General features: G+C 41.5%; 1 protein-coding gene across 1 annotated transcript in view; it reads right to left on the minus strand.

Annotated features, from left to right (window-relative positions):
• Positions 1-11,413, minus strand: part of WDR36 (WD repeat domain 36) — a 48,801-nt gene extending 37,388 nt beyond the window's left edge. The window contains exon 1 of the mRNA XM_032403872.1: positions 11,283-11,413. Coding sequence (XP_032259763.1) covers positions 11,283-11,326 — 44 coding nt within the window. The 5' untranslated portion in view covers positions 11,327-11,413. The remainder of the gene's footprint in view (positions 1-11,282) is intronic.
• Between the last annotated feature and the right edge of the window lie 3,554 nt (positions 11,414-14,967).

A 14,967-nucleotide genomic window follows, 5' to 3' on the forward strand; every position in this document is an offset into this window, starting at 1 on the left:
ACAGAGAAACAAACTTTAAAACAAAATGATTCTGCCTAGTCAAGGAGGTGGGGGAGGGGCTGAGAATGTTTATAGAACAAAAGGAGCACTGGGTGTCAATTGCAACTAATGAATCCTTGAACACTACATCAAAAACTAATGTACTGTATGTTGGCTAACTTAACATTAAAAAAAAAAAGAACTAAAGGAAAAATTAGAGAACCATCTTCAGAAAGGACAAGAACTGGACCTACTCCTCCTAACCTTTTCTTTTACTCTCCTTACCCCTGCCGCTTTGAGTCTGCTCCTTTTGGATCAGGGAAAGGAAAATACAAGGTAAACATCATATTTAGAAGGTACTTCTGGTAGAACTCGCTTGAGTATCAGATGTCCTCGGTCTCATGCATCCTGACCAACTCTTGATCTCTCTCAAGATCCTAGTCATTGCAGTCTATTATGACCAGTTTCCCTCCCTAGAGTTCTCCCCAATGAGAACTTTTTATTTTTTTATGCACTCTGACTCATCTTCAAAGACACATATGAGGATCTTCCAAGTAGTATCTTGCATTTCATTTAGGTGGGCTTGGGGTGAGCCTACAAAATTCTGCAACTCAATAGAGTCACTTGCTTGTACATACTTCTAATCTCTATAATTTTTTGGAGGGGGCACAACATTTAGCTTAAGAATTACGGGTATTGAGCAACTCAGGTCCCCCCTTCTTAGTAAGGATTGGTGGGGAAACCACAGCTCTCTCTACATCTACAAATTCTCTTTAAAGAATCTTCTAATTACAACTGTCTTTCTCGGATTGTGATCTGGTTATAGTCACTGGATCAGTCTGGCCATCTCTTAAGCAAGTCCTAAATGAATTTGCAAGGTTTCTTTAGACATGGGGAGAGAATGGTTACTTGTTCTCAACTTTGAGACTTTAGAAGAAGTTTCATTCTGTAGCTGATTGTGTTTCCAAAAATGATTGCAAAAATATCACCCATCCTCATGCTCTTAATAAGATGTGATCTTGACACTACTACTACTACCGTCCAGTCTTGGGATCTTTATCTCCTCCCCTTTGAACCTGGGTGAATCTTTTTGACTGCTTCAGATAATAAAGTATGGTGAGCATGTGACTTTCAAGACTAGATCATAAAAACCCCTTGCATTCCCACTTTGCTCTCTTGCAATGCCCACTTTTGGAGTCAGCCTCCACGCAGAGAGAAAGCCCAAACTGGCTCATGTGGAGAAACCACGTAGAGAGGCCATGTGTAGGTATTACAACCTGTCACCCAGCTGTGGTCTCAGCTCACAACCAGCATTAACCACTAACATTTTTCTTGCCTGCAACTGGGTTAGGCAAAGGCTGGAGACCTAATTCTGGCCAATGAGATCTTAGAAGCTGTCTTTTGAGAGGCTTCTGGGAAAGGTCTGTCTAGTTTTTTTTGTTTGGTTTGGTTTGGTTTGAACAGCTGACTGCAGCTATTCCAAACATAACATGGAGAAACAAAATATCAAGTTAAGAATAAGAAAAGAAAGCATTTTCCAGAATTCCTTCAGCAGACTTACTTCAAGTCCTATCGGCCAAGGCTACACTGTGAGTTCATGTTTTAGTAATGAAAGAAACTGGGAAAACAACTTTTCATCATTTTTAACATCTCTAGAGGGAGGTGGTCTCTGTCACCAGCCACAGCAATAGCCTTAAAGCATAAATACAATTTTTTTCTTTGTATTCTGGGATAGCCCCAACTGGAGAGCCTAAAAATAATACCCAATTAGAGATGCCATTCGTAATAGGTAAAAATGGAAGTAGGGCTCTTTATTTTTTTACAGAAGAAGATCATAGGAGCAGAATTCTTTGTTCTATCTTTTCATACTATCTCATCTCAGGAAATTAAAACTCTTAATAGTTTTGAACTAAAATGACAAACCATAATGCTTTAATAACAATATTAATTAAAAATACCACTAAAGTTTCAATATCTTGTTCTATGAAAACTGTAATGTACATTTTTTTTACTTTCCTTCCTGATATCTCCCCTCCTACCCCCCCAGCGCCCACCCTTACCTCCCACCCCCACTATTTTTTGAAAATGGCGCCAATCAGAATTACAGGTTATAGAATTGACAACAATTTCTAAAATTTTCAGTCTTATAAGAGCTTTCCAACCAAAAACTACTTCCCCCAAAACCAGATTTATAGTAATAGAGGAAAAAAGAAGCTTATAAAATTTGTGATTATTTACCTGAGTCCAAATATTTCATAGGAAAACCAGATTATTCTTGTAAAAATTTACAATATGATGTTTTATCAAATCATATTCTTTGGAATAGTTAATGACAAAGAATGATCTCTCCTTCTCTGTGGGTGCAGGGGTGAGAGAGCTCCTTCATCTTTGTCTAAGCTTTCTTTTGATAATATAAAAAATATTCTGTATTATTGCATTTTAAGGCTAGATTCTGAGGTTTCATTAGTTAGCATTAGCAACACAGAGATGATCTATAGAGCTCAATTTAACTTGCAGAAATAGAGTAAGAGTTGAATATGATTTCTCTTTTCTCTTTCTAGTAAAAAATGTTATATATTTTTTAAAGATTTTATGTATGTATTTATTTATTTGAGAGAGAGAGAGACAGAAAGAGAAGGGAGCATGAGTGGGGGGAGGGACAGAGGGAGAGAGAATTTTAAGCAGTCTCTGCACTGAGCTTGGAGCCTGACACAGGACTTGATCTCACGACCCTGAGATCATGACCTGACGCAAAATCAAAAGTTGGACACCTAACTGACTGAGCCACCCAGGTGTCCCTAAAAGAATGTTAAAATTAATACTACTTAATGAAAAACTGGAAAATGCTTTTGCAGTAGGCATTCTTTTTCATACCAACCGGTTAAGAACAGTATACTACTTTATTTTGACAATGTGGTGTTGAGTTCTGACCCACAGTACCAGCAAGCATCATTACCTACTAAAGCAAAATTATTCATAACTCCAAATTTCACTTGCAATGTAAGTTTTCATTCTCTGGCACTAATAATCAATTTAATGTAGATGTGCTTAATATAGATATGTGTTGCACCAGCATAGCAGTGTGGCCTAAGTGTGTGCTAATGGTGTTGATATGGTAGTGATTCTTTACAAGGGAAGCCAGGGAGAACTCTATGGACTGACTTTGCCTTGTTCCAAGCTATATAGGAGATCTTTAGAAACACAGATGTAGCTATAAGAAGATGGACATCTGAATCAAAGTGTAATGTAATAGAATACTGAAGTAGGTGTTGTCCTTTTCTACCATTTGACCCACATCACTTAACTTCTCTAGGCCTGAGTTTCCTCTTTAACTGGTGCTCATGGTTTGGCTTCCTACAGAAGACAACAATGAGTATCCTTGGAGCAGTTTTTCATCATTGTGATAACAAATAAACTGAATGGACTTGATCAAGCATAGAGCAGAGAGATCAGTATGTTTGATTGCCCTGGGTGAAAGCTGCAATGGGACATTTCAAACTCAAGGGGAGCCCTTATAGACTCTGGTGAGTACAGCTATGACTTGAGTGAGGGAACTGATTACTTGGGCAACTTGGATGGGTGCAGATGCCCCCTGGGTGAAAACAGATACAATTTAAATGTTATCAGGAGACCTGGCTTGAAATAGTACTCTGAGGTCTGCTGTCAAAACCAGAGTGAGGGCTCTAACAAGGAACTAATCATAATGGGAAGGGGAGTCTGGGCAGATGATTATAACTTAGAAGTACCTTGGAATGCTGGAGATGGCTGATAGTGTAGCTCCATGTCTCTGGAGCCTGCTGCCCATCCAAGATGTAGGTTTGGGGAATAGACTCTGAGCATGTAAAAATGAACTAAGACAGTGGTGACCTAAGAACCAAGGACGAAAGTTCAACATACATAATAACCTCTTATCCTTATTGTTTTATTTCTTATGGTTTTCATTTATAAAAAAAAATCTTGGCATCTAATAAGATTTGGATCAAGTGACATATAAAAATAAAAATGCACATGACCATATTTGTAGACAATGATGAAGAGGTCTTACCAATTATATCTAATGAACAGAGGCCTAAGAAGATAATCTCTTAAATTTCTTTAGTTCTACAATGTTACATTTTATTTCAAAGATGAGAATAACATGTCAGCTAACTTAAACATCTGACTAGTACATTCTTAAACAAGAAAATCTTGATTTATAATATCTGGCACAAAAGGGTCTTGAACACTTGGGATGTTTGGGTAATTAAAGAGCAGATACTAACAGAATGATAGCTTGTTATCTGGTTCCTGACATGTTGTACTTACTTGAACTTTCATTTTTACCCTGGATTTCTCAATAGCAGTGCACATTTCTCGCCATGTTTGGGGTGTGCTTTGACAGTGATCAAGATGCTAATTACCTGCAAGTATTTATTCAAATTCAAAAAGAGAGAAGAGCTGCTTACTATACCATTAGCTTATCTAATAGGTTTATTTTATTTTATTTTATTTTAATATTTTAGTGGATAAGTTCAATGAAAGTAGAGATTTATTTTCTTTGTTTTGTTCATTGATACATAACAAGCACCCAGAACAGTGCCTGGAACAAAAGAGGTACTTAATAAACATTTGCTTCTGGAAAAAAAAACCTATATATAAAATGCTAAAAATGTGAAATGTTTTTTCTTTCCTATATCAGTCATATCCCCTCCCAGAGTAATGAGCTGTGTCTATTATTTTAGGATTCCCAATATTTATACTCCCTCCCTATAGGAAGATTTATATCCCTGTCTGTTGCCCCAGCCTTATAGCAAATCCTTTGTAGACAGGGTAGGGAACATTTGACTTGCTTTGGTCATTGCACAGGAGCATATATGATGTACACCATGTCCCAGCAGAAGCTTGAAGAGTTATTGCATGTTTCTGCCAAGTCACTTGCTCTTTTCCTCTGCCACAAGAGGAAGACATATTCCAGATAAGGCTGCTTTTTCAGCCTGGGTCCTGGAATGAGAATGTATGTGGACAAAACCTGGAGCTGATTTGCAGTTGCCAGTTGTAACATGAGTGACAACTAACTGTTGTTGTCACAAGCCAATGGGAATTAATGGTTATTATCTCAGTATAACCTGGCGAGAGCCTATAGGAATTCTGGAGAAATGTGTGAAAATTAGCATATAAAAATGATTTTTTTAAAGAAAAGTGTAGTATGTTTTTCTTTATAGAAGTATTAAGGCTGTGTTACAGGAGGTAAGGGACACAAGGTTCATAAATGATAAATATCCTTTGGTAGGATTTTAAGATTTTCAAGTTATCCATGTTCTCAGCTATGTGCCCAGGGATGACATAAAATAAAGGCTTAGTGGATGTTTAATGCATAAATGCTTTATTTTGCATTTTGGGGGGAAGGGGTTAGGTAGAAGAGGGTTGTTAAGAAGCCTATGGAGGGGGCGCCTGGGTGGCTCAGTCATTGAGCGTCTGCCTTCGGCTTGGGTCGTGATCTCAGGGTCCTGGGATCGAGCCCCACATCGGGCTCCCTGCTCAGCGGGAAGCCTGCTTCTCCCTCTCCCACTCCCCCTGCTTATGTTCCCTCTCTGTCAAATAAATAAAATATTAAAAAAAAAAAAGAAGCCTATGGAGAAGAGTGGCAGACTGCAACAACATTGATTCATTTTGGAATATGATAATTTCTTGCCTTTTAGATACCTAGAGAAGTAACGTTGGGGAGAAAGCAGGTGGCAGACACCAGATAGCTCATCTGATAGCTGCTGCTGCCAATTCCACTTCTGACTAATGAAAGCCTAAGGAACAGTTTATTCTTGGGAAACAGGTATTTAACTTTTAATTTCAGTTTAATTCATTTATTCATTTACTCAGCATATTTACTGAGAATCCACTATGTGTTAGACATTGTACCAGGATAAAGTAGGAGCCATTCTCATAAGATTTCACCAGGTTTTCCTCAAATTCCACATCCATGTGATCTATTTACCCCAAATTATTCCACAAATTTTCATATCCAAGATATCTGCTCCAAACACAGTCTAAATTCATCCTCAACACAATTTGAAATCCATTACCATCTCTTTCCCCATAAGAAGCATAAATAGTGGACAGGAGAGTAGAAGGGAAGGGAACAGGGTCATAAAAGCAGGGCATCCGTGAGCACATTCTAGAAAAGTAGCAGCTTAGCTATAATCTCCAAGGCAAGAAGAGACTTGTTTAGAGGAAGCAATATGAAATATGCTAAAGAGTGGTATTCCTTTTATATGCTAACTTCTCCAGTCCTGCCCCTTCCATCCCAGGTCACAACTTAGGCTTTGTTCCCCATTATATTAAGGCCTGGCTTCATCTTGCTCACCACCCCCCCCACACCAAACCCCACTTCAAATTATTCCTTAAATAAGAGCCTAACTTCTATCTCTTGTTGGCTTTCTAAATTGCACCTTTCAACAGTAAGTGACAATAATCACACAGACTCAAAACCAAAACCAAACCTTTACTCATCTCACTCACACAGTGGGAAATTAGGAGGGACTTCAAGTTTGGTCGATCCACCCATTCTCTTGTGCACTTAAAACCTCAGGTTCTTTCCATCTTATTTCTCTGCCATTCACAGCTTCATCTGAAAGATGATCTATGGTAACTGCCAACTGCAATGGCTGCTGCATGCTTCTTTGTTTCCATCTCATGAGATGGGAATATAGATGATGTAAATAGCCTAATTAACAAAGGAGCCCCAGTAAGTATATACGCTTAAACCAGAATTTGCAACTTTCTTTCCATTGACCATGGAACATTTATAAAACGGACTATAAATGAATCCACCCTGAAAACCTCAGTGCATTTCAAAAAGTAGACATATATAATCCACGTTTTCTTTACATTTGGAAAAGTTCTTACTAGATTAATATGTGCATCTTCTTGCACATTACTTTTATTGATAGTAAGTAATTCAAATGATTACTTTTATATTAAAACACCTATGGGGTACATAGAAAAATAAAATATATAAATTACACAAAATTTTAAAGATAAAGCAGGAAACTCAAAGAAACTGCTTTCAGTCAGATGACTTTGAGCTGCCTCTTCTATCTTCAGTTCTTCATTCCTCTCTGCTTACAGGGAAATTGGCAAACACCTTGAGAAAAATTGTGAAAATATTTCTTTGCACAGTTTAGTGTAATCTCGTCAGTTAACCTCTAGTAAAATGGAGTTAATGGGCTTAAACTGCCATCTCTTTCCCCACCTTTTGCATAGGAAATTAATGAATACTAGCCTGTGCTAGACCCAAAGGAGTTTCTCTTATGATGGTATTTTAGGGCCCTGGGCTGGGTCTTTCTTTAGAGGACTTTATTTTGGAAAGAGGGCAAAGGAAATTCCCTTAGGGCAAAGGAAACTGCCTATTCGGCAACACTCTGAGCTTCTCTGGGTAAAAGCTGTGTTTTATTTACTTTTGTATCCCTGGTACTTGGCTGAAGGCATGGCACACACTAGGTGCTCCATAAATGCTTTTTGGATATATAATGTAAGCTTCTTCTTACCTGTTGGCAGGTAAGATGGATTTAGGGACCTTGAACCTCTCTTCTTCTGTGAGAACCAGCCCTCAGAGCAGCGGTCAGGGGAAAGTTTCCACTCAAGGAAAAATCAACATACCGCTATCTGCTCTATTTTGGCCTGGGCTCTATAGCTAGGGTGGCCCCTCCCACTGAAAGGCGAGCGAGCGGGTACCTGCTGCTCTAAGCTGGCAGCAGGCATTCCGGGATAAGAGAATGGATTTGGCATTGTTTACCTCAGTCTCCATTGTCTCTTCCAGATGTGGGGGAAGTTAAACAGGGGAAGGGAGGACTAGAGGCACAACTTAGGAAAAAGATAATTGGAATGTATCTTGAAGCCACCTATCCTCAAATATTCTCTCCATAGGCAGGGCCAAGGCACAAAGCAAGAGGGGAGTAGCCAGTGGGCTTCAAGGATGAGGGGAGGTAACGAACTGAAGAAAAGTAGATCTTAAAAGTCTTCATCACAAAAAAATTAGTTTCATCACAGATACTAACCAGGCTTACTGGGTGTGACAATCATTTTCCAATATATGCAAATACTGAATCACTATGTTGTACACCTGAAACTAATATAATGTTATATGTCAATTATACCTCAGTAAAAACATTTTTAATTAAAATAAATAAAAATTAAGGCTAGACCTCAAAAGAAGAGCTGAAGAAAGGTGATGTCCCTCAGAAAGTTGTGTGTGAAACTACTACATCAAAAAGACCAGTCATAAGAAGCTAATTTGAGAATTGTTTTATTAAGAAATATATAGTGTCAATTACAAAGCAATATGTACATTTTTAAAAGTGCTTACAAATAAATTAAAAATATATTCCATAAATTTAAAAATATATATATTTTAGTTTTAACAAAGGCACTTCTTCAGAATCTACTTGCATATATATCACTCTTGTCAGATAATTCTTTTTTTTTTTTTAAGATTTTATTTATTTATTTGACAGAGAGAGACACAGCGAGAGAGGGAACACAAGCAGGGGAGTGAGAGAGGGAGAAGCAGGCTTCCCGCTGAGCAGGGAGCCCGATGTGGGGCTCGATCCCAGGACCCTGGGATCATGACCTGAGCCGAAGGCAGACGCTTAACGACTGAGCCACCCACCCAGGGGCCCCGTCAGATAATTCTTAAAACTTGATTTATAATACTTCCACAATATTTTGCTTGGAAATTCTTTCAAACTGCTTCATTAGATGTACAACTTTCTGTGCACCCCCTTTTGCTTTTATTTTCTTCTTTTGTATGTTTTTGGTATGAGAACATAAGAAGTATCAGTACATGTAGAAGAAATGCTTGCCTTTTAAACAGATGTTTCCATGTTACTGGGTTCAAGCTTTTCCTGCCTTAACCTTCTCCTTTCCCCTTCTACGTCGTGTTTAGATTCTTCGCCTGAAGTAAGGCTTATGTAGGTGCAGCCGAAAATTACCTGGGCCAGTGGCTCAGGCATCACCACGACATCCCCCTCCACTTGAGGGATAGTATTTCCCCTGTCTTATAAGTCCATATCAAACAATAGAAGCTTACAAAAATAAGTTAAGAAACCCCCTACCATAATTAAAAAATAACTATCGGCAGTCTTTTACATGTCACAGTTAGAGTTAACATTACATCTACCTAATAAAGATGATTTATTTGTTTGCTATGAAATACAGCCTTAAGGGAGGTGTATTTTGTCTCTACGAAATGCGACTGAAACGACGCCACAGTTCTATTAAGTATGCAACTTGTTCCCGGCATTTATTTGTTGTAACTTCTCTTTTCTTTCTTTTCTTCTTTGCCTGGGTATTATTTATCTGTGGAATAGGAGAGTCAATCATCAAGACTGTCACTATCTCTAACAACCATTGAATGGCAGGGTTTTCTTTAAGCAAATCCGTCTCTCAAGTGTGTCCCCAAAACACCTGCTCACTGGCTGCTCCTGTACACTTTCTCCAGAGGAATGCCCTTCCATCTCTCCACCCACCCACTCTGGGTTCAAGGCCAAGTGCCATCTCCATTACAAGGCCTCTGCTAATTGCTCAGACATTTCTTTTGGAAACTCTTCTAGTGCTTCAGAGTGTGTTTCATTTAACTTGGCTCTCACTTACGTGCTGTTTTTATTATTGCATCATGGGTATTCCCTGTAGTGCTGAGCACAATGTCTTTTATGTAGGAAACCTTGAATATTTATTGAATGACTAAGTAAATGACTCAGTTGATGGTTTCATGATCTGACAAGACCATAAGTTCCTCAAGAAGACGGTGTATGCCTCTTTATGGATATAATCCAGTAGACCTATTATTTGGACCCAAAGTGCTCCTCCTTTCTGTCCCCCCCACCACCTACCACCTACGTGTGCCACACACTAAAGAGGAGTTTAAACTTAAAAAAAGAAAGAAAAAAAAGATGTGATAATCTTCCCATGTATTCTTTCACCTGAATTACTCTTGGGTAGTGACAGACTGGGGCCTTCTAGACACATAGTAGTCAGATAAAGCAAATTCATCATGTTACTAAGCAAAAATCTTATAATCTAAAATCTGGTGAATCATAAATATTATTGGTCTTAGGCTCTCCCTTTGGGCTTGGGAGGGGACTGAAATAAATTACTCAGACTTTCCCTTTTTCAAAAGCTGTCCAGAATTTGATCTAGACTGTTTTCGATGCTCTTTATATGGATGAATGTCACTATGGCCATCTGTAGATTTGCCAGTCTCTTTCATAGAATGTATAGAGCCAAACAGGTTTTTCACATGGCTGTCTGGTATTGAGCGTTTAACTCAAGCCCAATCCAGATGGACCATATAGCTCAATCTTCAATCCCTAAAATAGTGACAGCCTTGGCCACACACTTAGTGTGCAGACTGAGAAAGGTCACCAGTTAAAAGGCAGGCAGTAGTCATACATATCCACACTTGTCTCTCTTTTGTCTTTTTAAAATTTGTCATCAGGGAGATAAATGCCCTATTTTACTTGCCTGCTGAAATAAATATTTATTGAAGACTTATTATGTGCCAGGCATTACTCTAAGTACTTTAACATCTATTGACTCATTTAATCCTCATAAACACTCTATATGGGACTTGCTAATATGAGCCTCATTTTGCATATGAAACGGAGCACACAGAGCCTAGAAGTTATGTCAATTTAGAAGTTTTGGGGCTAGGATTCAAAGTCAGGCAAGACCATCTCCACATTTCCTGCTCCTCACTCTGCACTACTGTTTCTATTTAGAGTTACACATCCATTCAAATGCATGTAACTGCATATACAAATATCCATTATGTAATGAGACAGCCATACAAGCAATTAAGCAAACGTGGGTAGAGATTTAATGTATAATTTAACATTTAAGAAAGAAGCACACATTATTAAGTGATAAGCCCAAGCAATGCTGTTCAAAGTTTGGAATGGGTAAAGATCTCATTAGGAGCCCATGCATGGGGATTGTGATTTTGAAGGTCTAGGTTGGGTCCTTGGGAATTACCATTTTGGATAATCACTCTCCCATGCTCGGGCAGCTAGGACGAAGGAGACTTACTGATCATACCTTGAAACACTGCCTAAGGTTCAGAACTACAGTTCTGCCAAAACAATCAGAACCCTAGAAATAGGTGGGTTGGGGTCTCTGCGTGAACGTGGGGCTGAATCTATAGCTTTTACCTGGCTCATTTGCTCTTGGAAAGATAGGTCCTGAATAAAAATCATAAAGACTTCTGCAACAAAGTCCCACTTTAAGCTTAATTCCAAGGCTTTAGAAAGCGAGAGTCCAATGTGTTGGCTTACCTGCATTCCGGAGTAGCCTGGGCACTGGAGAGTGAGCGCAGCATTAGTTCCTATTGCAAAGATTTCCTTGGCGAGAGACGTGCAGCCGTGGGTGGGATAGAAGGTAATGCGTTCGATTTTAGTGAGGCAATCTGGCTGCTCAGGGGAGGCAAGGTTTACGAGATAAGAGAAAAACGCCAGGAAAAACAAAAAACAGTAAAAACAAAAGATGCGGCGGGGGAGGTGCGGGACGGGGAGCGGGAGCCACCACTCGCTTCGAGCGGGAGGAAGAAGTCTCGGTTGAGGAGAAGGAGAAAGAACCCACGGAAGGAGGAGGAAGGAGGGCGTTTTGAGAGTGGCAGCGGCGCTGGAGGAGAAAGGACGCGCGCCGGTTCTCGCTCCGCCCCAGTCTCAGGGCCCAGGCGACTGCCAAGAGGCGGCGCCCAAAGCCGAGGCTCTGCACCCCGGGAGAGGTTCCCCTGACGTCGTTGCCGGTCCCGGTTCCCGATTTGCCTTTCCTCCCCCGGGCGGGGAGAGGGGGAGGGAGGACTCTCCCGGAATCCCGCTCCCTCCAGGGACAGAGACTTCCTTGTCCTAAATTGGAACATTAGTAGTATCCCAACCTGGGCACCGGCCCGGAGGTTTCCCGCAGCCCGGCGTCACTACGTAGTCTGCGTCGCCTGGGAGCCCAGCCACCGCCTGCGGATCTACGCACAGCGGGATACCCTCTCCCGGGAACGCCTGGTGTCTCTCTGGAGAAAGCCAGCAGTACTGACCACCCACTCACTCACCGGGTCTTCACAGTAGATGGGGTTGTTGAATTCGGTACTTTTAATCTGGAAGAAAGAAAGAAATATATGACAAGAAGGGTAAAAATTTAGTTCACAGGAGAAAACCAGGGAGCCGCCCGCTCCCAGGTTTCAAGGATGCTCTGAAAGCAGTTTCCACTTAGGCACTTGTTTCCTATGCATCTGTTCCTGTCATTGACAAGGTAATGAAACACTTTGAGTTCAGATAGTGCCTGCTAGTGTTTGAAACTGGGTATCAAAGGATCCTGGTCCTAGAGAGAGACCCTCCCACCACCACCAAACTGGGCACACTTGTACACTGGACTACACAAGTGAGTAATAATACCATCTTTCAAGGGCACCTGGGTGGCTCAGATGGTTGAGCGTCTGCCTTCAGCTCGGGTCATGGTCCCGGGGTGCTGGGATCAAGCCCCGCGTCGGGCTCCTGGCTCGGGGGGGGGGGGGGGAGCCTGCTTCTCACTCTGCCCCTCCTCCTGCTCATGCTCTCTCTCTCTCTCTCTCTCTCTCTCAAATGAATAAATAAAATTAAAAAAAAATACCATCTTTCAAATGCCCACAATCTGCCTTGTGGCCATTCATGCATTTCACACATGCATGCTCTATCCAGAAATTAGAATAATCAAGAAGGGGCGCCTGGGTGGCTCAGTAGGTTGAGCATCTGCCTTCGGCTCAGGTCATGATCCCAGAGTTCTGGGATCGAGCCCCACATCGGGCTCCTGGCTCAGCTGGGAGCCTGCTTCTCCCTCTCCCTCTGCCTCTCTCCCTGCTCATTCTCTCTCTCTCTCTCTCTCTCTCTCTCTCTCTGTGTGTGTCTCAAGTGAATAAATAAAATCTTAAAAAAAAAAAGAATAATCAAGAAAATGATTACTACTATATATTAAAACTCTGAAGTGCACCTTATCCCATAATGGCATTCTAAGGCTTCTGGAACACTAGAAAGACCTGAAGTGCACCTTTCCCAGGGCTATTATCTCTAGTTAGGACTCAGCTCACAAGAATTCCCTCTTTTTTACTCTCTTTTCTCTCTCAAGCCCTTTCCCACGGTCTTTCTACTGCACTTCCTAGCAGCGCTTTGGTAGAGAATAGACACCTTGATAGATATGTGTTATCTATCAATATCTGCTCCTCATCAGCATCTGCACACTTAATGTGTGCCTATTTCTAGGTAGTTGTTTAAGAGGCCAATATATTTAAATATCACTTGTAAAAATTTTTGACAAAACGCTGGGCCATGATTTTTTCCAAATTATTTTTCTTTCCTTAAAAATTAAATTGTAGTTTGTATGTGGGTATGCCTATTCTTTTGATGAAAACACATTTGTTTTTTAAAAGTGTTTCTTCACTTACCCCATTCATATATTTCTCCAGGGCTTGATAAATGACTTCCTGATACTTCTTTCTAATCTTCTCAAAGTCACAGTCAGTGAAATTGTAGGTTAGCACCAGCCCTACCAGTTGCAAGATGAAGATCTTCCTGAAAGAAACTGACAGAACAAATAATAAGGCATCAGGCAATGTACTTGGAAGCCCAATTCTACCCCAGTTTCTCACTAAACTCTTTCCATCCACACTGAATTGTCTCTAGATCTGCAAGGCCTGCCTTAGGGGCATTGTGCCCAGACACCACTCTTTGCCTCTCATTCCCAGTGCACATGAAGCCCATATTCACCCATGCTGTTGCCTTAAGTTGGAGTCTCCCTGATGCTCCAGAGCTTTCTGGCTCCACATATATAACCCCTAAACGCCTACGGGCTCTTTTCTTCTAGGCCAATGATTTTCCTTGATGTCATTCTCTTCCTTTATAGAATTCTGAATTGATCACATGAAAGAAAAACTAGAACTAGCCGAATCTATGGAATTTTCACATTGGTAAAATCATCAGGAATTTCCCTCACCTTCCTCCTTTTATCTTTGCCCTAAACCCTTGATATGTACCTGAAAGTGCTTTAAGAAACACATACCTGTATCTTTCTCCCACAGGGCCATTTCCATGGCTAAGCCCCTTTCTTGTTGGAAAAAACACTCCAAAACGGCAGCCACTCTAAAGACTATTTACCGATGCTCATGCATGCTGTACACCCTGAGTATTTCTTTTGGCCACTTTCAACTAGTTCTTTCCCTCTGTGGCAACTGAGAAAACACACGTGCTTACTTAATGGGATGCTTTGGCAGGGGGGTTGGGCTGCATTTCTGCGTGAAGGCATTAAAATGCAATAGTGCCCAGGGGCTGATACGAAGTTGAAATGAATGGGAAAAGATCTGATGGGGCTCGCCCACAAAACACTCACTTCTCCAAAGCACCCTGATCAATTTCAGGAAAGAAGCGCCTACTCTTGGGTGATTGGGGGCACCTCAGGGGCTGCGGTTTCTCTAGCATGTTCTATAGGTGTTCTATAGGTGTCAAGAAACCCTTAAAACCACAAAGCCCAACGCCCATCCACCTTCACTGCCCCACTCTAAAGGCCAGACGAGAAGCGGGGCCCCACGGCGCCGAGTGGTGCGAGGAGGTGCGCGCCCAGGGAGGGTGCTGTCCAGCGCGCGGCTCTTCCGGAGGCGCGCAGGATTCGTGCGCCCGTGCGTGCCAGGCGCTTAGCCCGCCGCTGCGCAGCCTAGACTACTTCGGTCGCCTCGGGCCTGAGCACCCGCGTGGGTTGCAGGGACAGGAGAAATAACGAGATGGCGGGCGCGGATTTGTACTTGCAAACCCTTGTTCATCCAGAAAAAGGCGTTGAAGCGCAGCGAAGTGAGTCAGGGAGAGAGCCAGAGAGGGTGTTTAGCCGCCGTCTGGGCTGTGGCAACGCCAACAGGGGGTTGAAGGGACGGAAGGCAGACACTGACTGGGCTTCTGGGGGATGAACCCCGCTCCGTCCGAGCTTGGCGCGCGCCGCTCGGGGCTC

The sequence above is a fragment of the Phoca vitulina genome, unplaced genomic scaffold (genome assembly GCF_004348235.1).
Source record: "Phoca vitulina isolate PV1807 unplaced genomic scaffold, GSC_HSeal_1.0 scaffold6, whole genome shotgun sequence".
Taxonomy (NCBI): domain Eukaryota; kingdom Metazoa; phylum Chordata; class Mammalia; order Carnivora; family Phocidae; genus Phoca; species Phoca vitulina.